Source organism: Sphaeramia orbicularis, chromosome 19 (genome assembly GCF_902148855.1).
Source record: "Sphaeramia orbicularis chromosome 19, fSphaOr1.1, whole genome shotgun sequence".
Taxonomy (NCBI): domain Eukaryota; kingdom Metazoa; phylum Chordata; class Actinopteri; order Kurtiformes; family Apogonidae; genus Sphaeramia; species Sphaeramia orbicularis.
This window is the reverse complement of record NC_043975.1, coordinates 27,904,139-27,931,859: the sequence shown is the minus strand read 5'-3', so window position 1 is coordinate 27,931,859 and position 27,721 is coordinate 27,904,139. Positions and strand designations below refer to the sequence as shown.

The following is a 27,721-nucleotide window of genomic DNA, read 5'->3' as shown; positions in this document are numbered from 1 at the left end:
ACTGAAAAAATGTGACTTTTTCAGCAAAAAACTGAACATAAAACAACTGTCTCCACCAAAAGGTCACCGCTCACATCACCTGGGTGAGTTGGAGTAAAGAAATAAATGGAACTAAGGTAAAACTGATAAATCACTAGTGAAGATTTTAACCCATAAAGACCCAGTGATACTTTTGTGGCAGTTCCCAAATGAATTTTCCTCTCTATTTAACCTTTCTCAAGGGATTTATCACCATTTATTATTATGTTATCTTCTTTATTTTGCAGTTTTCACTGTAAATCATGTATTTTCCTACATTTAATTTCCTATACTTAATTTAGATAGTCATGAAAACACAGAGTAAATCAAAGGCTATTACATCAAAACACAGAAAACTGAAGAAAAAGTTACTTTTTTACAGTTCCCAAATGAATTTTTCTCTCTATTTAACCTTCCTTATGTCATTTATCACTATTTTTTTTTTTTTTTTGGTAATATTACCCTTTGTATTTTGTGAATTTTCAGTGGAAATCAAGTATTTTCTTTTATCTAATTTACTGATCATGTAGATGTTCATAAAATATCAGATTAAAGTTGAAGGTTATTATATCTGAAACCGAGAAAAACTGACTTTTTCAGCAAAGACATCATTAACTGAACATAAAACAACTGTCTCCATCCACTGTCATTGATCCAACCCCATGGGTTTAACTGGTGAATCAATGTTGTAGAAGATGACAGTGTTTCCATGTTCACTACGGAGCCTCTGAACGTCCAAATGACCATGAAAAGATGACAAACTGCATTTTACGCCAATTATTTACATGTATTGATAGGATTAGTGGATCAACAGGTATTAAACAGTTTAGATCAGTAGATGCTTTTGGTAAACGGTGGATATTTGGGTCTTTATGGGTTAAGTTCCATAATTCCGACTGCACCTGAAAGCATCACATAGCTTCAGCTCTCCCCACCTTCACTTGTCTCTCCTCATCAGTCTTGATACTGGTCAGCACAGAGGGAGAGAGAGAGAGAGAGAGAGAGAGAGAGAGAGAGAGAGAGAGAGAGAGAGAGAGAGAGAGAGAGAGAGGGCGGACGCGAAACAGGAGTGAGAAAGAAGGAGGCACAGCTGACCAGACAAACTCAGGACTCTATCCAGACCACAAGACCCGGGTGGGCCAAAGGATGCCGGTGACCACTCATAGGTTGTAAAGCCCGCACATACAGTGGACCCTGAACTTCACACAGACTCCGCCTGGACTGGACGTGCGCTCTCGGCTGTGGAGGTGACCGGCTGGATGCCATGGACCCACTGCTGCCCGCAGACACGGAGCTGATGGATCGGGAGGCAGACAAGGACGCGAGGAGGAAGATCCAGTTCTCAGTGCCTTCCTCGGTGCCCCCCCAGCTGGACCCACGACAGGTGGAGATGGTGAGGATGGCTGCGGCGCGCGTAATGTCACTGATGTTGTAATGATGCGGGGAAGGGTGGAAGTTTACGAGTGGGTGAGGAGGTCAAATCTGGGTGTTGAACTGTTTCAAGGCTGCATGAGAATCACTTTGGGTTGTTTTTTTTTTTTTTAAAGGCTTAACAGCACATTAACATAAAACAGCTCGCGTACTGTGAGGGTCAGTGCGTAATGGGGGAGGGGTCAGCTATATTTTGTGGAAGTGTGTGCTTTAAAAATACAACATCCCACAACTTTCTGCACCACTTTAAAGTAGGCTACACAGAAGTGTGTGTTTCCCTTTTCTGGGGCATCAAAAACATCCGGCCATGGGTTGACAGACAGTTACATAACTAGTCTAGCACGACTTTGCAGAACTCTGTTTTGATGTTGTGTATTACTCAGTGGGCAGCAGAATATGGACAACGATGGGATTAAGCTGAGCTGTGCAGCCTGAAATTTTGGAGAAAAGTGATGAGGCATCTCTGCCCTTCAAATGGAGTGGTGGTGGAGGAGAAAGTGTAGGGAAAAGTGCTGTTAGTAATATTAGAAATTAGACTCAGTAATGGAGCTCTCACCACATTTGTCTAAAAGAAGGTCATGGTGTTAGTCATATATTTGGAGGAGGTGGTGAGTGCTGTTATGTAAAATAAAACAGCTATAACTCACTTATCTGGAGCTTATACGGAACCATTCCAATGTGGGTAAAACATGCTGACCTGGTGGGACAGAAGGTGCGCCAGTGAAATAGTGCAGTGTGAACAGGAATAAAGTTGCAGGATGCAGACCTGACATTTTGTTTGGCATCAGCCCATAAATTCCATCAAGGTTCTAACATTTGGGCAGAGTTCACTCTCCAAATGGCAGCCAAGTGATTCTCTCCAGTCTTTCTGTTTTTAAGGCATCATGTTCATGTCTCAATGCCAGGCTGTTGGAGTCCAGGTGCAGTGTCAGTAATAGCTTATTTGCTGCAGATTTCAGAGATTTCATGGGACATCTGTTTGGAGAGGTTATTTCGTTATGGAGTGTAAAAACGAATAATTCAATAGTGTAAGGCACTGAAATATTTCATACACATCTGTTGCTTATGCAGAACTCACAGTCTCTAAGGCTTTGGGCTACTTTCTTTACCCCCTAAATTTCCCAGCCATTTCTTCATTTGCTTTTCTGAGCAGACTGATTCCATAGAAATGCCAGCATATATCCACTGAGGCATGGTTTGAATTAATTAAATTCTTATGCTAATTAGCATCACACAACTAGGAATGCTAATCACAACATCTGGAGACCAGTCATTTTTAGATTCCTCTATTATTATTATTATTATTATTATTATTATTATTATTATTATTATTATTATTATTATTATTATTATTACTATTATTATAAGATGGTTTTACATAAGAACTTCCACCACTTAAAGGCTCTTTAATAGCATTTGATGAAAACATAAGCTGATTCAGTTTCCTCCATAAAACACTCAGTCAATTTACCAGCTTAGAACCAGATTATTTTAAGTCTTTCCTTAGAACACGTGTAAAAGGAATAAAAGCTGAAACATCCTGTTGAAAAGCACACAAAAATCTTCTATGGACGTTATACTTGAAAGCCACTGTCACCTTTCCTGTAATTCATTAGCTGCAGTAAACACAGCCTTATTCAAGCAGAAACACTCTGAAGTAAAAGTCTGTAAAGTTACTGTTTAGGTTACTGTAGGTCAAGGATGTCTAATGCTTTCATGCTTGCACTTTATGAAAGCTGTGGGAATTCTTCAGGCTGTATCTTACAGATCAGTTCCTGTAGAACATTATTAGAACACAGGTGTAACATTAGCATTGAAATGTCCTGCAGTGGCATGGAAACCAACACAGAAAAGTAGAAAAAAGTGTGACGGAATGAAATAGCATGGGAAAGTGAGAAGGTATAGGAAAAGAGATAATGGACAGAAGGCACATAAGAGTGAGAAAAGGAAAAAAAAATCAGCCAAGGAGAACAACTGATTAAAACTAAAAGAGATTAGTTAAGGATGACTGAGGCCTGATTCTGAATCAAGGGCAAGGACAGCTAATGCCAAGAACAAATTTGTGCCAAAACGCAGCCAAGAGCTAAATTCCAGTTGTGTTGTATCAGTTAACAATTCCCTCTGGTTATTGGTTTCATTCACAAAGTGGCATGAATAATGAAAAACGATTTAATGAGCAGTCTTCAAAAGTGTGATCAGATGCAAATTTTCCATGACAGGAAGTGAAAAAGGCACACTCACTTACCACTGAATACAACACACCAGTGGAATCACTCATGAGCATAATTCAGGGGCTTACACCGGTTATTTCTCACTTCCAAACGCGCATATGTTGAGTGGGCGTCTGTATTGTCCTCATCAGAGTTTACTACTGCAAAATGAGGCTGTTTCCAGTTGAGTCACCTGGTTGTCTAGGGGTTAAAATAGGATGTAATATTCTTTCATCAACAGCTTTTCTTTGTTTTAAGAAATTCTCCACTGCAAGAAAGGAGGTGAAATGACAATAGTGGGTTTGATTTATCTTTACTTGAATGCATCATAGTCAAATCAAGCCTCACAGAGGATTATTCACGAATAAATTGAAAGCACCTCATGAACCCAGTGTGCGTTTTCTATCACTGAAGGGATTTATACTGTATGTTTGCTGCGTGGTGTATTTTTCACATAGATACAGTAGGTTATTTCTGTCCTAAGGGCCCTTAAGGACACTGTGGGTACCATGTAGTTCCATTGTGCATTATACATATCCAGATTAATGTACGGAAGTTTAACGTTAGGTAACCAGGAAGGTCATTAGCCACCAAAATGAGTTAGGGGATTAATGGTTTAATATGCAAACACTACACTGCCCTATTTTTTGAACAGCTTCACTCAGAAATCACATAAAACACTCAGGGACAATAACACATTGTTGTTTAAAATGTTTTACTTTTACTTTTGCAGAATAGTTCCAAGCTGGGAATAAAAGACGAACAAAATCAGCACATAAAACTGCCGAAACACATTAGACGTGCATACTTGGCACACTGTTTTATCCAGCTGTCCTCACTTTCACTGGCAATGGCATAGTGTTGTGTGACTGGTTGCGCCAAAATGGATTAATGCTTATGCTGTCTTTCGCTTTGCCTATAAATCCTCATATTTTATTCATCACAAATTGTTCCTTATTGTTCCTGCAAACTGTGTATCTAAAAAAAAAACAAAAAAACAACTGAGTCTGTTTGTAATATTAAAAACTTGTGTCAGCATGATTAAAAAAAAAAAAAAAAAAATTGGATGTCGAAAAAGTAACTCCAATAAAAGGGGAGTTAATCTTCTACCAGCTCAAGCACTTGCCAAATGGGTGAGAAATATGACAAATACAAATTATTTAACCCATAAAGACCCAAACATCCACAAGCGACCCAAGCCATCTACTGATATAAAATATTTCATAACTATTGAACCACTAATCCTTTCAATACATGTAAATAATTGATGTAAAATGCAGTTTGTCATCTTTTCATGGTCATCAAATATGACCCATTTGGATGTAACATGGAAACATCGTCATCTTCTACAAAACTGATTCACCAGTAAAACTCATGGAGTTGGATCAATGACAGTGGATGGATACAGTTGGTTTATGTTCAGTTAATGATATATTTTACTGAAAAAGTCACATTTTCTTCAGTTTTCTCTGTTTTTGATATAACAACCCTCAACTTTAATCTGAGCTTGTATGAACATCTACGTGATCAGCTAATTAGATATAGTGGAAAATACATGATTCATACTGAAAAATGCAAAATACAGAGGATAATACTACAATAAATGGTGATAAATCACTTAAAAAAGGTTGAATAGAGACACAAAAGTAGCACCAGGTTTTCATGGGTTACTGAAAAAAATAATATTTTCTTCAGTTTTCACTGTTTTTGATGTAATAACCCTCAACTTTAATCTGAGCTTGTATGAACATCTATATGATCAGTAAATTAATTACTGGAAAATACCTGATTTTCACTGGAAAAATGCCAAATATGGAGGAATATTTTATAATAAATGGTGATAAATCACTTAGGACCCCTGTCTCTCAGAGAATAGACTTTAAAATTCTCTTGCTAGCATATAAAGCACTGAATGGTTTAGGCCCAAAATACATCAGAGACCTTCTAGTCCAGTATGAACCATCCAGACCACTAAGGTCATCTGGTGCAGGTCTGCTCTGTGTTCCAAAAGTCAGAACTAAACATGGAGAATCAGCGTTCAGTTTCTATGCTCCGTATATCTGGAACAAACTACCAGAAAATATCAGGTCTGCTGAGAGTCTTGAGTTCTTTTAAGTCAAGGTTAAAGACTCACCTGTTCACTGCTGCCTTTGACTAAAAGGCTTTTGACTTTTTAAATTTTATATTCTCTTTTGAAACTCTGCACTGCAACTCTTACTTTAATATGTGTGTGTTTTTATTTATTTTTTAAATTTTTTTTAATTTTATGTTGTTTTCTTACTTGCTGTTTTTAATCACCTTTTACATGTTTCTTTTATAATGTTTTAAATGTGTTTCTTTTTATTTCAATGTCCTGTGTGAAGCACCTTGAATTGCCTTGTTGCTGAAATGTGCTATACAAATAAACTTGCGTTGCCTTGCCTAGGAAATGTTAAGCATAGAGAAAAAATCATATGGGAACTGCCTCAAAAGTAACACATGGGTCTTTATGGGTTAAAGTTTCCAATGCAGCTGCACTGAGATTCATGTATTCACTAACCTTTCGAGAGTGGATGAAAATACTCTGCTCTCTGTTGGTGCTTGACCTTCTTGCAACCAAATTAGCAAAACCTTAAGAAAAGGTCACAGTGGTTCTGAAAAGCCTCTCAGCTAGGTATTTGACCCGAACTTTGTTTTTGTACCTATTTGTCTTGTGTGGAGTTCATATTTTTTGAAATTATCTCATTGTAATACCCATGGTGACACTTAAACCTCTAAATGGATGCTTTTTAAAAAATTTTATACATAAATTTCTACTCCCACAATGTCCGTGTATCTATAATAGTGGTGTCTGAGTAATGAATATGTATGAATCCAGCCTACAGCGTGAAGCACAAGCAGTTAGAGTTACTCCACAGTGAAAGTCGCCCACACATTTCAAGCCCACACTCTTGGCTTGGTGGCCACTTATATCTACATCTACTGTCTTATCAACATAACACTTTAGAAACACACAGAGAGTAATGGATGTGCTATGCTTTTTCCATCTCAGTCAAGAAACAACCAGTATTATGATTAATTAAATGTTTGTGTAGATTCATATACAACAAATATTATGCTAGAATTAACTTAATTAGCTTGAAATTTCATGGCAGTAAACAAAATCTGCCGCAAACATCCAGGATTTCAGTTTAGCTCAGTTGAGTCCAATTAAAAACAGATCCATTCATTAAAAACAGACTCATCCGCAAGAATAAAACTGATGAGAAAATCACAATTAGAAAAAGCAGCGTTCGACGGGAGTACAAAGAATATAAGAGTAAAGTCAAAAGTGAATGCAGTAATAGATGAGTTTGCTCGTTCTAGCTAAATTATTTGATATATTAAACGTAAGGAGTTTCATAACAATGTGTTTGCATAACTGAGTTTCCTTCACGCAGAATAAAAAAAGGAACATCCTACTCCAATCATTGTACCACCCACAGTTTGTGACCCAAGTCGACATCAGTCTACCACTACAACAACATATAATACACACAGTAAAAAATAAAAACAGCACAATTATGAAGTAGCAGCGGAGGATGGAAAACCGAAAACAGAATCTGCACTCATTGTCCAAACCTGCCTCCTCCAGGCCCTTCACACTATTCAGCATTGTGATGTAAGATGGTCCAAGAGGGTTTAAGTAGAAGTTGACATGCATCTGATGAACATGGCTGATGAGGATTTAACACACCTACATGATTATGAACAACACAGGGAACATGGTGTTGCATAGTCAGAAAAATTGAGTAATCCAGCCACCTCTTTGTAGACCAGGAGCTCCATCTATGACAAGATGTAATCCTGGTTCAGGATCGGTTTGGATAACAATGGTTCTGAATGATGTTATGCAATGATATGTATTTTCTCCTTGCATAGTTTAAGCGGAAAATCCACTGTGAACATACCATACGGAGCCACAAGGTAGTAGACCACACTGTAAAAAATGACCGTAGAATTATTATTATTATTATCATTATTATTATTACCTTTATTTAACCAGGAAAAAAAAAGGTGATTGAGATTAACCCTAACCTAACCCTAATCCTAACCTATAAACACAATGAAAGTCAGTACTACAAACAAACTTAAAACTGATAAGAACATACATATAAAACGTCACCATTATTTTAAAAAGTACTTAAAGTATAACAACAATGTTCCTTCAAAGCATCTCAAAGCCAAACCCAATTCAATCAGTGAGAAAGAACATCTACACCCACATTTGTCCTTTTCCCATTCATTTAAAATGACACCAAAAGTTATATAATTGCAACATAAAAGAACTGTAAGTGAAAATACAGTGCAAAGTTATTTATTTGAAAAGATTGTTGAGTTGATGATTAAACCAAATATAGCTGTAGTTTATATGGAAAGAGTATGTTAACAAAACCAGATTTATACGTAGATAATTATGTATTTCTATTGTTTTGAGAAAATAAAACTGCAAATTGAAAAACGATGTGGTGCCATTTAAATTGCAAGACCATAATGTTGAAATAACAGCCTATTTGCTTTTTTTTTTTTTTTTTTTTTTTTTTTTTTTTTAAACATTTAACAATTCAACATTTTAAACATATAACATAATGGGTGGCTGTGGCTCAGCTGCAGGTTTCCAATGACCAAAGGGTCAGCAGTTCAAATCCTGGCTCCAACAATCCACATGTCAAGGTGTCCTTGCAAAGCACTAACCCTAAATTGCTTCCATTAGGGCCTGGTGGCTTTGTAAAGCACTTTGGACATTATGAAGATGTATAAAATGTGCTATATAAGTGCATGAATTATGAGAACCTTAGTCAAGATTTTTTCCTGAGTGTTTTAATTCTTCTTTAGGCATGAAAAAAAAACACTGTGATTGATTTTTTTTAATGAACCTGTTTTTCATGGAGTTACAAAAATGCCCACTCAGCTGGACACCATGTGTTTAATTTTTGAAGCAAAGAAGCATGAATTTAAAACTCAGTATTAGAAAGTGATATACTGTGTGAAAATGATGAAATAAAAACATTCTTGATGCTGCCAATCTGATGTTTTCTCGCATTTTTATCATATTGTAATACTAGTTATTACTCACTTCATGGTGATAATATAAAAAAAAAAAAACATTTCTCTTTAAGAAAAGTGTTAATTACAGTTTAATAACAATCAGCAATTGGTTTACACTCAATCATGTTAGTGCAGATCAGGTTTACCAAGAACATTAAGTTACAATAATGGTATGAGTTGCAGTTAATGGGATGGTGCATAAGTGTCCACTGTGTTGGCTGATATGGAACTAAAACAACAAAACCCATGAATCTACAAGAGAACAGCAGGAGAATAGCTGTCCACTGTAGTGACCACTATACATGAAAGGGCTAAATCCAATGTTTAAAATGTTAAATCTACATGTTACTCCGTAAATATGTTTACAGTTTGATGTGTTTTTTTACAGTATTGTTCTGGTAACCACAGCTGCCAGTTTTTTTCCATAAAAACAACAGGATTTTTTTTTACAGTGTAGGACTAAATATGACATTGTGTTTGAACTCATGTTCTGTTCGAACACATTTGCAATCTCACATTCTGTCTCCTTAAGATTCGACGTCGAAGGCCGACACCAGCCACACTCTTCAGATTAACAGACCCCCCTTCACCAGACGATGACACCAGCCCCCATCAGGTAAACCACCACTGTTTACTATTCACCATACCGATTGGAGCATCATTTCATGTCTGCATATCTTTTACATAACAAATAAACCTCAAAACAACAAAATATGACTTCTAATCAGTAAATGTGTCTTGTTTTCTGTGGATACAGTCGAAGAAAAAATATTCGACCAACCTTGTTTTCTTCTAGTTCTTGTTCATTTTAATGCCTAGTACAACTAAAGGTACATTTGTTTGGACAAATATAATGATAACAACAAAAATAGCTCATAAGAGTTTAATTTCAGAGCTGATATCTATCCATTTTCCATGGTTTTCTTGATAATAACCAAAATCACTTCAGTTCTTACGTCAATATCTATGGCATTGTACTGATAAAAACAATGCTTTTAGGCATTCCATGTTTTCTTTTCTGTCTGTTTTAGTCACATGATACACACAGGAGTTAGTACTTGATTGCATAACTATTGTTACTGATGACTTTTGATGGTCTAATATTTTTTTCTGCAACATTGAATCAGAAGTTATGTGTTACCCAGTCTGTGCACACTAACTGTAAATTCCCCTCGGAACCAGTGCATTTAATCTCAGCTTTGTTGAGATTGTCTTTAAGCAGGAACACATAAAAAATTGAAACAAGAACACATGTAAATCATTAAAATGTAATGTACAGTCTTAGACTGAAATCTTGTCAAGATCCTCCTGAAGGCCATAACAAAGACCTGGCTTAAAGGGGTCATATTTTGCTAAACCCACTTTTATTAGTCTTTGGTACATTTATTTGTGTATGTGGACCCTAATAGTTCAAACAATTGGAATTTGAACCCTCCAGGTACTGCAAAGCTATCTTTATATTCATTTTGGCAAAAATTGAGTGGATTTCTACAACCCATTTTAATTCCTGCTTAATTTGTTACATTTTATAGCTAGTTTGCACATATAAGGTCACAACTTCCAATGAACATTTCTCTGAGTACGCCATAATTGTTTGTCAGCAGCAGCGGTTGTAGTCCATACTGAAAATATGTCCAGACTTTGAGCCAGTTACCTAAAATGTTCAGTTGTTGGCTGAATGGGACAGAAAGCACTGTCAACAACCTGGAAGGGGTGGGGTGTGAAGTGGCTCATTTGCATTTAAAGGGCCAGTGCTCAAAATGACCTTTTTGGTGTCATTACTCAGAAATAGGTTTGAAGATGGACCTGTGGAATTTAAATGGAGTTTAAAACAGTTTACGTAGACCACAGGAAAATGTTTTAAAATGCATAAATCCTTTTAAAAAAAAGCAAAATATCACCTTTAAGACGGATTCTCTGTCTTACAACCAATGGCTTTCAATCATAGATGATATACTTGTCATGGAATGTCTTAAATATAAACTGAAGTTGTAAGAAAATCTCTTTATAAAAACTGGGGAAAATGGCCTACATTCAGAGAAAAATGTGTCTATTAAGGGACCTAAACACATTCTGACTCAACACAGCTTGTTCTTTTCATTCGTTTGTTTTCTGTTCTGTTGTTTTTCTTGCTCCTCAGCCTGAGGAGATTGGGTTGTATTATACCGATGAAAATAAATAAATAAATAAATAAAAATTGTAAAAGTTAGTAAAGTTTATTTTAAAGTGCTTTTCACAGATAAAAATCATAAAGTGCTGTTCATAAAATGTGTGCAATAAAACAACATAAGAATAATTTCATATAATAGATAAAAAGGATAAATCCATCAACCAAAAACTTTCCTGAAAAACAACGTCTTGAGCTGCTATTTAAAAGAGTCGACCACATGGAGTACAGTCATTGTTGTATTAGACAGTAAAGTCTAGGATGCAATGATTCCAGGCAAACTTCAGATGATTTAATCTCCATGAAAGGCTGACCCAAATCAAGTGGTTTTACTAGTCCAAAAATACTGACATTAGTATTAATACTAATGTTACATGAGATGTTGTGCATTTTTCTTTGAGCAAGAATATTCAACTTAACCCAGTTTTATATTTTCACATCAGTGCTGGTGCTTGTTGACTCAAATACATGTTCTGTTTACTTGTGCAGTGGATGCTGGCAGAGAACGGAGCCTTGAAATCCAAATTGGTCAACACGATGACCTACCAGCCGCCCTCGCTCAAAGGTAAAAGCGTTGGCCTCAGTGTGCATTTGGATTTCACATTTTTTTGTTTTTATTTTACATAACAAATACAAGAATTTGGGAGATCTAATTCGGCCGTGGCAGCTGACATGTGCTCTATATCTGTTTGGAATATCCAAAAAACACTGTGAGGGATGTGTGTATGCCTGTGTGTGAATGTGTGTGTTGTGTGAGATTAGGAGCAGAGACAGCTGTGAGTGTCTCCTGGATCATCCTGGATTATAGGATGGGCACACAGCTGCAACATGGGCTCTCTTTCTCATACACACACAAACACATGGAGACAAATGCTGACAAAACCACTCATACTCGCTCAAATATAAACATACAAAGATGGTTTTGTGTTGTACGGATATGTAGGTTAAGCTGAATGTTATTACTTGTCTTTGTGACTTTGGGCCCTGCTGTCTCCTGTTGCTGTTGTGTCTGTGACATGACTTAAGGTAACTCGCTACGTTAGATTTTTCAGTCGCGAGGTGTGTTTATTTATTTCGAATATTGCAATAAAATCAAACAACAAAAGAATTATATAAAAATAAAGTAAACCATTCGAAAAGGAGCAGGAGGAAGTTTAATTTATAATCTCCCGCCCCCTTACTTCATTGTTCACCTACCCTAAATTCTTACGTCAGATTCCCTAAGTAACTCAAAAATCTTCACATATCAGACTAAATTCTGACTTTGCATAAAACACAAAATTGCTGTACATATCAAGGATAGACTTTCCATTTTGCAGCAGCATTTCACATTAAAATAAACTCTATCCTCTCCATTACAGTAATGGTGCACGTATCAAAACAAAAATAAACTCTGTCCATTTCGTAACAAAAATACACATATCAAAAACAAAAATAAACTCTGTCCTTTTCATGACAGTAATACACATATCAGAAACAAAAGTACTATCCATTTCATAACAATAACGCACAAAAAAAAACTGTCATTTCTTAGCAATAATATACTTATCAAAAATAAATTATGTCCAATTCCTAACCATACCTGTATAAAAAACAAAAAATATTCTCTGTCCATTTCATGTCAACAATACCCATTTAAAAAACAATGTGATAAGAAAGATTACCAAGAATCATTGCACATATCACAGCCAAAGTGACCGAAAAATGAGTTGATCACATTATTATTATTATTATTATTATTATTATTATTATTATTATTATTATTATTATTATTATAATTAATTAATTAATTTATTTATTTGATTGATTGATTTTTTAAAGTGATGAACATACAGTACTGTGCAAAAGTCTTAGCTGTTTTTGCAGAGTTGAAATGAGCACACATTTATTTCTGATCTACTGTCCTTTAGATACAACAAGAAAATGCAGGAAAAATGTGCACAGCCTTAAAAGACACACAAAAAAACTGAACTAAATGGGTTCTAAAGATTAAAGTCAGTATTTAGTGTGACCCCTGACCCCGTGACTAGAAGAGTCAAAGAGATTCAAAGTGTTTTATTGTCATGTGTAGAACAGGTTTACATGTACAATGAAAAGCTTACTTTGCTCACCACATTGAGAGCCAAAAGAATTTTAAAATAGAATAATTTAACTAGGAAATTATAACAAACAAAACAAAGTGGCACATATCCTCCTGAGACCCAGGAAATGTCTGCAAAGTACCAGCTTTTTCTGTTTTTTATTAAATAAGTGCCTATATTGGAAACATAACGATGCAACAGTTTTTTCAGATGCAGTTTTTAAAATTTGTATGGAATGTCCTTTGTGGTGGACAGTTTTCTTTTCTTTTTTTTCTTTTTTTGTTTAAAGTTGTGAAACTCTGTGGCCGACTTGCAACACAAACAGAAACATCTGAGATGTGTTGAATGAAACCTGGTATAAAACACGAGAAAATTAATACAATAAATCACATGTCAAGTGTAAAGGGAGGTCAAACTAAATACTGCCACTTTGGTTCACACAAGCTGTTTTTTTCCTGAAACTTTTATTTTTACTGCTGTACAGACTTCACATACATTAAGATTGTATTTTAAAGGGGTCATATTTTGCTAAACCCACTTTTATTAGTCTTTGGTACGTTTATTTGTGTATTTGGGGATGCTAATAGTTCATAAAGCTTGAATTTTAACCCTCCAGGTGCTGCAAAGCTATTTTTACATTCATTTTGGCAAAAACTAAAACTAGTTACATCCCAACATTTGCACATATAAGGTCAAGACTTCAGATGAACATTTCTCAGAGTACGCCATAATTGTTTGTTAGCAGCAGTGGTTGTAGTCCATACTGAAAGAATGTCCAAACTTCGAGCTGATTACCTAAAATGTTCAGTTGTTGGTTGAACAGGACAGAACAGCACAGCCCACAACCTGGAGGGGGTGGGACGTGAAGTGGCTCATGTACATTTAAAAGGCCAGCGCTCAAAATGACCTCTCTGGTGTCATTACTCAGAAATAGGGTTGAAGATGGACCTGTGGAGTTTAAAGCAGTTTATGTAGACCACAGGAAAATGTTTTAAAATGCATAATTCCATTTAAAAACGCAAAATATCACTCCTTTAATACAGAAACTGAGAAATGCATATGTGTTGGCATTATAACTTTACTGAACAAAAGAGTACAAGCATATACAGTGGGGAAGGATTGTACAGAACTAACTCCCAGATAGTCTAATATAATATTAATAATAATAAATAATAATGGATTGGATTTTTATATAGCGCTTTTCTAGACACCCAAAGCGCTTTGCATTATTGATCCATTATTCATTCGCTCTCACATTCCCCCTCTGGTGGTGGTAAACTACACTTGTAGCCACAGTTGCCCTGGGGCAGACTGACAGAAGCATGGCTGCCAATTCGTGCCTACGGCCTCTCCGACCACCACCAAACATTCATACACATTCATACACCAGTGTGAGTGGCACTGGAGGCAAGGAGGGTGAAGTGTCTTGCCCAAGGACACAACGGACAGACTAGGATGGAGTGGGATTCAAACCGCCAACCCTTCGGTTATTGGACAACCCACTCTACCACCTGAGCCACGGCCACCAACATTAGCACAACTGTTGTGCTAATGTGTTTTGGTATAGGTAGTGAGATACATGAGATATGGGACTCTTTATTATAGATTTATAAATAAATGATCAGTAAAAATAGTCACATTTGTTCTGTAGGTCACCACACTACTCTTCCCACTGCATGTGTTAAAAATGGTATCCAGATTTTAATTTCTGGCCTCATGAAAATGCAGTGATATTAAAATGTACTTTGACTTCATTTTACTCATAAAGTACATTCATTTCTCACTCAAAAACATTCAAGAAAAAAATTAAAAAGGGGGCAATTTAGGGCCAATAATGGGTTAAAATAAAAATAATATAACATTGTGATTTGAAACAGGGAAGATGAAGCAGTGATTGTAGTCATAATTTGGTACAAAAGCACCATCCAAGAAAGGTCTAGTCCTTTAGGAACACAGATGGACTGAGAATCACCAGTTTGTGTGAAAAAATTGTTGGTGTTTTTTAAAAATAATGGTTCTCAAAGAAAGAAAGGATGGGATTTAGCTATGACCCAGAACAGAATTAAAATATTCAAGGAATTGGAATTTTCAGTGTGTTAAGGGCAAGGGTTCAAGCTTTAAACCCTCAGATGGTATTGCGTCAAGAAACGTCATTCATCTATAGCTGATAAAACCACATATATGCAGGATTACTGTGGCAAACCTTTGTCAACCTCTGCATCATGGAGTTACATCATCACTTCCATTTTAATTTGTATTTTCTATACTGTTTTAATGATTTCTTAGTGGTGTTCAATCACTGTGATAGACTTCTGTTAACTTAGTAGCAAGTATTATATTGGTTTTTGTCTTTCACTAAACAGCATTTATGCCAGTGGTAAAAAAAAAAAAAAAAAGAAAAAAAGAAAAAAAGTAGGATATTTAAATTTTTCTCTTATGTAAAGTAGCAATGCAGATATACTCCACTGCGGGCAAAAGTAAAAAAGTACAGATGTATTAGCACTAAAGTGTTTTGTTCCAATTTGTCCTATTTTCTGATGAAATACCCAGTGTTTCAGGCTTTTCTTCACATTTCAGAGACACATTGATCCATAATAAAAGCAGCAGAAAGCCCAGATTTTCATATATTTTGATTCTTTTCCTTCTCTTGTATTTCACATCTATAGCATAACACAATCTACTGATATTCCCGTTAAAATAGGCCCCAGATCTGAAAGTGATTCCAATCTGAAACGTTTTCAATTAATTGATGAATTGTGAAGTAAGGTTGTTCAGGTGACGTTGACTTAATCTGGGATTTCAGAGGCGCACTTGTGCTGATGTTAATATAATTTATACACATAGCACAGCAATTTCATTAACACCAGAATGGTCAGCATCTAATGTTATTAATGTTTTACGTTCTGCAGCTATTGCACTCCACTTCGGGGCTTTGCTATTTGTTTGTTAAGCATATTGTGTCAGGATATTTTTATTCTTATGTAGCTGAAAGAAAACCTGTCTGATCTGCTGGTGTCAGACCACCAACAATACAAGTTAATACAAAGGATTTGCAGATGATAAATGCAGTAGTTTAATTACATGTGACAATTTGTGCTGCTATTTCTTGAATTAATTATCAATAAAGGTTTTGTTTCTTTTTGGCAACAAACCTGATTTGCATAGAAAATGATTGAAAACGAAAGATTGAAAATGATTTTGCACCAAATATAGGATTAAATAACTTACATCACCATAACATGTTTTACTTTATGCTGAAATCCCACTATTTCTGGGTGTAATATGAATCAGATGCTAATGTTTTTGCCACAGAAAGTAACTGGGGTTTTTTTTGTATCCTGCCAAGAAGGTTGACATTGAATTTTGGTCCCTCTGACTTACATAATTATTAGGTTATCATATGAAAACTTCAGCATTGTTGCATTGTGATACTGTTGTAACTGTCAGAATAGGAACTAATTTGAACAAATTTACATCCAGTTTGACATTTAAGAGACACCAGACAATTCTTCCACTACACTATTAATGTGAGAAAAAACAAACTTTTGATAGTTTCCTCTGGTTTTAGTTATGACTTCGATTTTCGATGAGATATTAACACTTATTCAACTCAAACCACGTGAGACATTTAGAGGAAAAAATCACAATTTGATCGAGTTAATGACCATTCACATAAATCTGTAGTGGGAGCAGACTATGTAACTTTTCTTAAGATGTCAGAGCAAAAGAAGATTGGAAATCACTGTCTACAGCATGATGTAAATAACTAGATATGTCATCCAAATATTCAGGAGTCAAAAGTATAGTGTTGCCCTGTGAGATCCAGTGGAGTAGAGGTATAAAGATGCATAAAATAGAAATATAAATAAAGTTTAAATACCTCAAAATTGTAATGTTTGAGTCTGCCATATTTCTACATTAGCTCAGAATGGACAATTTCTTCTCTTCTAGAATCCAGAGTTAAGATGCATAACTGTACCTACTACTGAGTGTGGACCAGCAGTGATGTCCCTTTAACAAAAAATCACACTTAACAAATCACATCAACCTTTCACCCTACGAGAAGGTGACATGATGGCAGATCGGTGCAACATTTCCCTGTGGTCTACATAAACTGTAAATGCTATGCTTGGGTCTGAATTCTTCATTAATTCAACTCCACAGGTCCATCTTCAAACCTATTTCTGAGCAATGACACCAGAAATGTCATTTTGTGCGCTGGCCCTTTAAATGCACATGAGCCACTTCATGCCCCACCCCCTCCAGGTTGTTGGCTGTGCTGCTCTGTCCCATTCAACCAACAACTGAATATTTTAGGTAATCAACTCGAAGTTTGGACATATTTTCAGTATGGACTACACCGGCAGCAGCTGATAAACAATTATGGCGTACTTGGAGAAATGTTCGTCGGAAGTCTTGACCTTATATGTGCAAATGTTGTGATGTAACTAGTTATAGACATAACAAATTAAGCAGTAATTAAAACAAATTGTAGAAATCCACTCGATTTTTGCCAGAATGAATATAAAGATAGCTTTGCAGCACCTTGAGGGTTCAGATTCAAACTTTATGAACTATTAGGGTCCAAATACACAAATAAATGAACCAAAGACTAATAAAAGTGGGTTTAGCAAAATATGACCCCTTTAAGCAGCAATTGTAGGGCTTGAAATTTAACACTGATGAAAGACTTGACTCGGATTTGTGACAGAGGACTTAGTAAGTCATCCTGCTCAAAAAGCTATAGTCACATATGCAACATGCACCAAAGATTGTAAAGCAACCATCAAAATATGAGACATGAAGAATGCAGTAATTCTATTGGTAATATACTGATGTAACATTAGTATTAAAGCTAATGTCAGTATTTTTGCTGTAGTAAAAACACTTGATTTGTGTCAACCTTTCATAGAGATTAAATCATCAGATGTTTGCCTGGTGTCATCACATCCTTGACTTGTACAATGACTTGGCTATACATGGTTGACTTTCACCCCAGAAATGTTGGACTTTAACTCATAAAGACACAAACGGCAACTCGTGATCAAAACCATCTACTGATCTAAACTGTTTAACACCTGTTGATCCACTAATTATATCAATACATGTTAATAATTGGTGTAAAATACAGTTTGTCATCTTTTCATGGCCATCAGATATGACCCATTTGGATGTTCAGAGGCTCTGTAGTTACCATGGAAACACCATCATCTTCTACAACATTGATTCACCAGTAAAACCCATGGAGTTGGATCAATGACAGTGGATGGAGACACTTAGTTTTAGGTTCAGTTAATTAGATATTTTACTGAGAAAGTCACTTTTTCCTGCTGTTTTCTCTGTTTTTGATATAATAACCAACTAGAAAAGCACTCGGAGAGCGCAGACCTCCGCCAAGCGCAAAAATTCCCCACATAATCGGTGATACAAATCCTACATTTATTTTTTTAAAAAGATCAGGATCAGTCTTTGCGATTTGATAGAACACTTATATAAATTGTGATAAAATCCGCAATCTGGATCAGATCCGGATCAGTCTTTGCCATTTGATAGAACACCCCATTGTAAATCCCTGAGTCAAATTGCATGAGATTTGCACAATTCCCCCATATTGTGATTTCCACCATAAATATTAGTCCCATATTTATTTTACCTATATTTTAAGATTCCTTGACCATGAAAACATACCATTAGCAACTGGATTCATAATTATATCCTTATTAGTTCAGTAGTTATTCACGAAAATCACATTTCTCGTAATGGCGGTTTTCTTCTGGATCTAGCTCCTTAAGTATTAAAGCTACATGAAATCCGGTGGCATACTCCCAATGTGGAACTGACTGAGCTACATGATGGCGCTTGTCAGAAATTTCTACCTTTAATATTAAGGCACAGTAGGCCAAAAAGTAAGGGCACCCCCATTTTTTATATGAATTGAGATAAAATCCGCCTTCTGGATCAGATCCGGATCAGCCTTTGAAATGTGATAGAGGACCCCATTGTCAATTCCTGAGTTAAGTTTCATGAGTTTTGGTCAATAATTAAGTGAGATATTGGGAAACGAAAATTTTGGCCCCATTTACCACAATGTTAACGAAAATTTCAAAGTGATCCAGAATCCAGGATTTCTTCCGGATCACCCCCAAAAGTTAATCATTTCTTCCTTATCCCATTTCCAACAAACCCTGAAAATTTCATCAAAATCTGTCCATAACTTTTTGAGTTATGTTGCACACTAACGGACAGACAAACAGACAAACAAACAAACAAACCCTGGCAAAAACATAACCTCCTTGGCGGAGGTAACTATAATCTGAGCTTTTATGAACATACACGATCAGTAAATTAAATACAGGAAAATATATTATTTGCACTGCAAAATGCAAAATTCGGAGGATAATATTAAATTCTAATAATGAATGAAATAATATAATATTTCAGAATAAATGATGATAAGTCATTTAAAAAAAGTCAAATCTAGAGTAAAATTCACTTGAGAACTGCCATTAAAGTAACCCTGGGTCTTTATGGGTTAAGGTTAAGACCCAGACTTCCTCCACATCTTTGACTTAATCCAGTGTTTCTCAAACTTTTTACAGTGGAATACCCTCTGAAATATACTTTTTTTAGGCAAGTACCCCTAACTCTCGCTTCAGTATTTCTGATTGAATAAAATTAGGCAAGATTTGTTCCTGCGCTAAAGGTGTCTGTTTATATTTTCAAAACTTTGTAAACAAACAACATATATTTAACTGAAATATATAAAAATAAAACCACATTTTTAAAGTAAATTTTGTGTGCAAAATATAAATTGAAAAGTGCCCTCTTTCATTGATAAGAAAAATAAATATATTGGTCATGAATTAATAAATGAACCTTTCATCAACAAAAAATAGTTACTTAGCTACTCACATAAACTAATTTTGAATAATATAAAATAGAAATGTTCTTAAAATGTTACCAAAGGTTAAATAAGATTATTGACAAGAAAATTATTATATGAATGTATTTATTGTGTTTTATATTTCAGCATTAATTCTCTTTATTTATTCTGGATTTGGTACATGATGACTTTTTTAATGTATTTTTCCCCCCAAAATTTCAAATACCCCCTGGGCTTCTTCCAAGTACCCATGGGGGTACGTGCATCTCACTTTATGAACCCTTGTCTTACTCCAACTAGTGCCAGAATAAATATGCTGACTGATTTGCCATTGCTACTTTTCATACCCATAGAAACCACTATTCAGCTGTTTTCACACACTGCACTGCTTTATGCTTTATTTGTTTGCATTGTCAGTTGTGCAGAAGATGGCTCAGGCCCACCTGTCCTCTTTGCTCTCTGTGGACAAAGATGATTCCTCTTCTGAGGACGAGGAGGAGAAAAAAGAAAAGGAGGGCTACCAAACAGACTCATCCAAAGGTGTGTAGAAACATCACAGTTTTCCACATTATGTTATTTCCTGTCCCATACTGACCTATACATAGACTCTGGAAAACATTTAGAAATGTCTTTCTTGCTAGATGTGAGTGAAGAAATAAAACCCTTTAGGGATGAGCCTGCCCTGCCGGACGGTTTAAAAGGAAATGCTAATCTCAGCCATCGCCACAGAGCTGAAGAAGAGGCCAAAGAAAGAGAAGAAAAGGGGGAGTGACAAATGAAGAGGACTCTGATCAGAGTGGGTCTGACGTGGCCTGTATGGGCCATGCGTGGGCGTGCATGGGTGTGCATATGAATGTGTTATCTGGGATTGTGTGTGAGTGCATGCATACAACAACGCAATGGAGCTGAATGTGGAAAAAACAGAGAAATAAAGAAAGAGAGAGAGAGAGAGAGAGAGAGAGAGAGAGAGGGAGGAAAATGAGCCATGAGACATTGATGAAGGTCAGAATAATAATAAGCAGGTTTGAGGAAAAAATAGACATCACCGTCAGCCAAAGAAGAAGACAGGGCTAAATTCCAATCAGCCAAGGACACTGCACTGAAAATAGGAGAAGTGCTGAGAACTGCAGCATTTTTCTCGCCAAAAGGATTTAACAAGATTCAACATTTTCACGTACATTCTGAGACCTGCTCTGTTAACAAAGTTTTCATTATATTACATGAATGTGTAAAAACAAGATATAGAATTACATGTATTTGCTAAGTGCATACATATACATAGTATTGTGTGGGGTATTCAATACATTGGTGCTAAAACACAAAGCTCAAAAATGATCTGATGTACACACCTCAGGACGGGAACTCCAACGGGACAATTATTATATTGCTGACAATATCTTAATGCATAATGTACAGACACAGTATATACTTATATTTTGTATTTCAACATCATCTGAAAACTGATGAAGATAATGTGAGTTTGTAGAGGAGTATTATTTGAAGGACCAGATGAGGTCACTTTTTTATGTGACTAGGGTCCTTAGCTTATGTAATAATCATAATAGTATAAAGGTTTCGACAAATAAACTTTAAAAACCTTGTAGAAGTTTGCGTTCAAGGTTGAAAAAAATATCATAAACAGGTGGATTGCAGAAGACTGGAGTGCAGAACTATATTCGACTTAAATGCTAATATTAGTTAATCACAATAACACTGCACATCCTCGCTGATTTAATGTTCTGAAAATTATTTTTGTAACATATTAATGAGTATGATTTGTTTATGGCGACAGATTTGGCAAGTGGGAGCTGGAAGATTATTCTTTTTTTCTCAAAAACTGTATAAATGATGAGCATGTTTGTATATAGACAATGTTTTGTGTTGCTTGCTAATAAATCGAATATATTGGGCTTGCGCTTGTGTGTTTGAGTGTTCAGTAAATATCTCAATTATGTGTATTTTTTGCTTTAAAGACAAAATAATAGAATTATAAAAGTGGTAATTTGGCATCTCAGATGTCTTACCTGAACAATTATCAAATAGCATAGAAAAAATAAAAAATACTTTGTAGATTTAATGTAATGGATTGTTTTTAACAGTGGTCTCAGCCACTTAATAGCTCCTCCTCCTCCTCATCATCATTGTCATCATCATCAATGTATGAGCATGAGTCTGGTTCAAACAAGATAGCATCGTATGAAATCAGTGTACCATCGAATCTTTATTCACACTGACACAAATGCCAAACAAAGCAGATAAATAAACTAAATAAACTAAAGTTTATGGAGAACATGGGCCTCAGAGCAAGGATATTGACAAAAATACAGTCCATAATCAACAAGAAAACACAGAGATTATCAATAGAGCAGCTTTAACAATGAAAACATTTCTTACATAAAGCAAAGCCTTACATTTTTGATAGTGTAGTAGCTCTGTTTTAACTGCAGGTGGCAATGTGTAGTTACATTTCTTACACTGTTGGCTCTTTTTAGCAACTCAAGGCAATGATGAATACTTACCCATATACTTTATATGTAAGGGGATAGATTTCAGTTGTTTTAAGCACTTTTGTTTTATGTGACTATCACTAAAACATTCATTTGACCCAAAACTGACTACATAATATTATGTGTAGTTATTATTGTTAGTAGCAACATAAATATGATTTTCCTTATATTTTTTTTATTCCTGCTATGCTAAACCACTTACCTCTCATAGACAGTCTCACATGTCTTAACTTTAACAAATATTCCTCCATTGTCCCACTAATCCTTCCTTGCTTTTACAAAAAACACCCCAGTCACATCATCAACCCCCACCCTCATGTCCTCTGGCAGTGTGTAAACCTCCAGCCTGATCAGGGTGAAGCCGCTCTGTTGCAGACTAGCACAGACCTGAGCCTCATTCAGTGGGACCACAGGGATCTTCACCCCAGGACCTCCAAAATAGTAACTTTCTCCCAGAGCTCCAATGAGCAGGAGGTGACCGTTGGGTCGCAGGAGCTTCTGGATGTGTCCTAAGGCCCTGGTGAAGGCAGCCAGGTCAGGGCTGACGCTCTCCAGACAGAAGCAGGACACCAGGCAGTCGGCCCCGGCTGAGGGAAGGGCACCAGGGGCCAGAGGCTGAGGACGATGCACGTCGATGGGGAGGATGTCGGAGATGACCTGACGCAGCTTGGCAGCTTTCTCTCTCCATTCTGAGGGTCTGGAAAGAAAAATATGAATGAAATTATATAAAATTCAGAACTCCCCCCCCAGTGGATTGCACTGGGGGGGAGGCCTGCATAATTTCATTGTAACATGAGTACAATGACAATAAAGTTTATTCTTCTATCTAAAAACAGTCAATTAAAACAACCATCACTGCAAGTAGTCTGACTACAATTTCAAAAACAAAGAACACACTGTTTAGCATTATAATCTGTTATTTTCTATTTATTATATGAGGTTTTGACTGAAGATTCAAGATTTTTTTTATTGTCATTGTATACACAGAGCATTCACAACAAATGTCAGATGTGCTTTACAGAAACAGTACTTGAGTTAAAAAAAAATACACAATATAAAATACAAAATATTTAAATAGTATTAAAAGACCTAGAATAAAGAGTAAAAACAGTAAAAACACCGCCCCATCCCTCTCACATATGTTCGTAGACACGTGCAGAGAACAGTGAAACCTAAGTACAGCTGTTATTACACATTATTGATTTTCATTATTCATTGAAGATTTTTGATTATTACACATTGATTATTTTTGACTATTTCACATTACTGATTATGATTATTGCACAATGTTGATTTTTGTTATTGATTTTGATTATTGAAATATCCATTTTCCAGTTCCTATTGTTTAAAAACAACTATCTTTCATTTTTATTCAGTCCTACAGTCTGAGTTTCGATTTCATTCTAGTTTTGTTTCATTTTAAGACTCCATGAGTAGCTTTCCTTTGTTTTTCTTTTTGAAGAATCAACAGTTTTTGTTTCATTTTTGTGTCGGTCTTTTTGTTTCTCTTACAAATTATGAACAGCACGAAATACTGTTTGTCTCATATGATATTCAGTTATTTCATCCAGTGTTTTGGTTTTCTTTTAACCCTCAAAAACCTAAAACTATTTTTTGTGATGACTATCAAATTTACCAGATTTTTCTCAACTTCTTCCCTCTCTTATCCTCCTGAGACCCGGCAATGCATTTTTGTCCTCTGTAGTGGACAAGAGTTTCACAGCTTTACTTTAAAATAAAAAATTACATCATATCCACTGAAAAGTTTTTTTTTTAATTAAAATTAGCTATTTTGATAAATTTAATGCACTGATTATGTAGATATTCATAAGGTTATAGGTTATTAGATCAAATGAGAGAAACCTTGCACCAAAACACTGTACATCATTAACTGTAAATCATTAACATGACAAGTGGCTCCAACCACTGTTGTTTGTCAAACAACATGACTTTTATCGGAGAATCAATGTTGCAGAAGATAATAGTGTTCTCTTATTCACTTCAGAGCCTCTAAAGGTCCAAATGAGTAACATCTGTTGCTGCTGAAAAGCTGACAAATGACATTATACCTGAATTATTTCAAATTATTGATAGCATTATTGGTTCAAAAGTTATTAAACATTTCAGATCAGTAGGTAATTTTGGTCACTGGTGACTGTTTAAGTCTTTGAGGGATTAATTACTGAATGAAATTTCAATCAGAATCATATGATCTGATTGTACCTCCGGCCTTCGAGCTTGCAAACGTGCTGCAGATATGGCGTCCAGTCCAGGCTGCCTCCCTCTGCCTGGAGCCAGCGCTTCAGCTCCTGCCTGTTCACCTCCAGAAAGTCTGTGAGGAGTACTTTGTTGAAAACCTCACAGCCACTTAAAACCTGGTAGAGAGTGGGTCCTGAACCGATGTCCACCAAAAGTTCACCGCTCACATCACCTGGATGAGTTGGAATAAAGAAATAAATGGAACAAAGGTGAAACTGATAAATGACTGGTGAAGATTTCAACCCATAAAGACCCAGTGCTAATTTTATGGCAGTTCCCAAATGAATTTTTCTGACTATTTAACCTTTCTTACATGATTTATCACCATGTATTATTATATTATCCTCTTTATTTTGCAATTTTCACTGTAAATCATGTATTTTCCTATATTTAATTTCCTATTCTTAATTCATGAAAACTGAGTTAATCAAAGGTTATTACATCAAAACAGAGAAAATTGATGAAAAAGTGACTTTTCACAGTTCCCAAATGAATTTTTCTCTGTATCTAACCTTTCTTAACTCATTTATCACCATTTTTACCTCCGCCAAGGAGGTTATGTTTTTGCCAGGGTTTGTTTGTTTGTTTGTCTGTCTGTCTGTTTGTCTGTCCGTTAGTGTGCAACATAACTCAAAAAGTTATGGACAGATTTTGATGAAATTTTCAGGGTTTGTTGGAAATGGGATAAGGAAGAAATGATTAAATTTTGGTGGTGATCGGGGGTGGGGGGGCCCACGGGGGGGCCCATTTCCAACAAACCCTGAAAATTTCATCAAAATCTGTCCATAACTTTTTGAGTGATGTTGCACACTAACGGACAGACAAACAGACAGACAGACAGACAAACAAACAAACAAACCCTGGCAAAAACATAACCTCCTTGGCGTGGGGGGGCCCACAGGGGGGGCTAGTGATCAGCCTTGGCGGAGGTCTGCGCTCTCCGAGTGCTTCTAGTTTTGTAATATTTACCTCCGCCAAGGAGATTATGTTTTTGCCAGGGTTTGTTTGTTTGTTTGTTTGTCTGTTGTTTGTTTGTTTGTTTGTTTGTTTGTTTGTCTGTCTGTTAGTGTGCAACATAACTCAAAAAGTTATGGACAGATTTTGATGAAATTTTCAGGGTTTGTTGGAAATGGGATAAGGAAGAAATGATTAAATTTTGGTGGTGATCGGGGGTGGGGTGGGGGGGCCCACGGGAGGGGCCACTGATCAGCCTTGGCGGAGGTCTGTGCTCTCCGAGTGCTTCTAGCATCCTCTATTTTGCAAATTTTCTGTGGGTATCAAGTATTTTCTAATATTTATTTCACTGATCATGAAGATGATCATAAAATCTCAGATTAAAGTTGAGGTTTATTAAATCTGAAACAGAGAAAACTGAAGAAAAACAGACTTTTTCAGCAAATATATCAATAACTGAACATATAACAAGTGTCTCCATCCACTGTCATTGATCCAACTCTATGGGTTTTACTGGTGAATCAGTGTTGTAGAAGATGACGGTGTTTCCACGTTCACTACGGAGCCTCAGAACGTCCAAGGGTCATATATGATGACAATGAAAAGATGACAAACTGCATTTTATGCCAATTATTTACATGTATTGATAGGATTAAAGCATCAACAGGTATTAAACAGTTTCCAGTAGTAGATGCTTTTGGTCACCAGTGGATGTTTGGGTCTTTATGGGTTAAAACCAAAATATCAGGAAAAATTAAAGGCACCGCAGACTTGCATTAATGTGACAGAACGCAAAAACATCTGAGGAGGATGCAAAAGGTATTGCTATTTAGACGGTCTTTTATCCGTTCCTCACCTTCAGTGAAAGCTCGGTGTAAGCATGCTAGTTTCCATGGCACGATGCTGTCTTTTCTTTCAAAATCAGCCCGTGGTGGTGTATAATTGTACTGCAGATATGCTGCTGGATCAAACTTCTGGTAGCAGGATGCCATGGCTGCCACTCCATTCTCTGCCACTTTCATGTCCATTCTGCTCTTTTCTTTGCAGTTGTTGCTGTGGAAGAACTGCCAGATCAAAAATCCCTCAGCATTGCAAAGGAAAAACACAAGAATGCAACTTTTATGTTAAAATACACAACAGAAATGTATTTTCATCAGTCAGTGTTCCATATTTTAATAAGCATAAACCTTTGTCAAAACAAGCAATGAGACACTTAATAATCTAACATGAAAAGTGCAGTTGACTACATCTTGGATTAGTGAGGATAAGGATGTGAAGGCCTTAAATTTACACAAATCTCTTGTTTTTTCACATGCATTCGGCCTGAACATTGTGGTTCAGTTTTAACCCATAAAGACCCAAACATTCACTGGTGACCAAAATCATCTACCGATCTGAACTGTTTAATACCTGTTGATCTACTAATCCTATCATTACATGTAAATAATTGGTGTAAAATGCAGTTTGTCATCTTTTCATGGCCATCAGATATGACCCATTTGGACGTTCAAAGGCTCCGTAGTGAACGTGGAAACACTGTCATCTTCTACAACACTGATTCACCAGTAAAACCCAACGAGTTGGATCAATGACAGTGGATGGAGACACTTGTTTAATGTTCAGTTATTGATAGATTAGCTGAAAAAGTCACTTCCTATTCAGTTTTCTCTGTTTTGATATAATATCCTTTGAATTTACTCTGAGTTTTCAGGAACATCTACGTGATCGGCTAATTAAATATAGTGAAAAATACATGATTCTTATTGAAAAATGCAAAATACAGAGGATAATATTACAATAAATGGTGATAAATCACTTTAAAAAGGTTGAATAGAGAGAAAAATTCATTCGGGAACTGACACAAAAGTAGCTCTAGGTCTTTATGGGTTTATATACATGAAAATAAATGTCTTTAAATATATTTAAATCCACCTTCTGAAAGATAAAAGCAAATGATTGAGAGTAGATAAATGAAGGTTACTTACACACTATCCAACACCTTGGCTTGGCGGTTAGTCCTCAGGTGCACTGCTGCCTTTTACTCCGTTATATACCTGAGTGTGAGTGCGTGTGTCATTGTATGTGTGCGTCTTTGCTTTGGGCAACTCCCAAAGTTTCATAGGCAGAGATAGTGATCGTGCTTT

The 27,721-nt window shown here is 36.0% G+C and overlaps 2 protein-coding genes across 2 annotated transcripts; one reads left to right on the top strand and one right to left on the bottom strand.

Moving 5' to 3' along the window:
* Window positions 1-1,047: 1,047 nt before the first annotated feature.
* On the top strand, window positions 1,048-21,767 carry LOC115439513 (protein phosphatase 1 regulatory subunit 1B-like). Its single transcript, XM_030163337.1, has 5 exons — window positions 1,048-1,411; window positions 9,259-9,342; window positions 11,383-11,458; window positions 20,275-20,397; window positions 20,499-21,767. The coding sequence occupies exons 1-5, from the start codon at window positions 1,283-1,285 to the stop codon at window positions 20,627-20,629; spliced, it is 543 nt and encodes a 180-aa protein (XP_030019197.1). The 5' UTR covers window positions 1,048-1,282; the 3' UTR covers window positions 20,630-21,767.
* A 759-nt stretch (window positions 21,768-22,526) lies between these two features.
* On the bottom strand, window positions 22,527-26,916 carry pnmt (phenylethanolamine N-methyltransferase). Its single transcript, XM_030163338.1, has 3 exons — window positions 26,434-26,916; window positions 24,588-24,795; window positions 22,527-23,061 (listed from the first exon to the last, which is right to left on the bottom strand). The coding sequence occupies exons 1-3, from the start codon at window positions 26,603-26,605 to the stop codon at window positions 22,623-22,625; spliced, it is 819 nt and encodes a 272-aa protein (XP_030019198.1). The 5' UTR covers window positions 26,606-26,916; the 3' UTR covers window positions 22,527-22,622.
* Window positions 26,917-27,721: the final 805 nt, after the last annotated feature.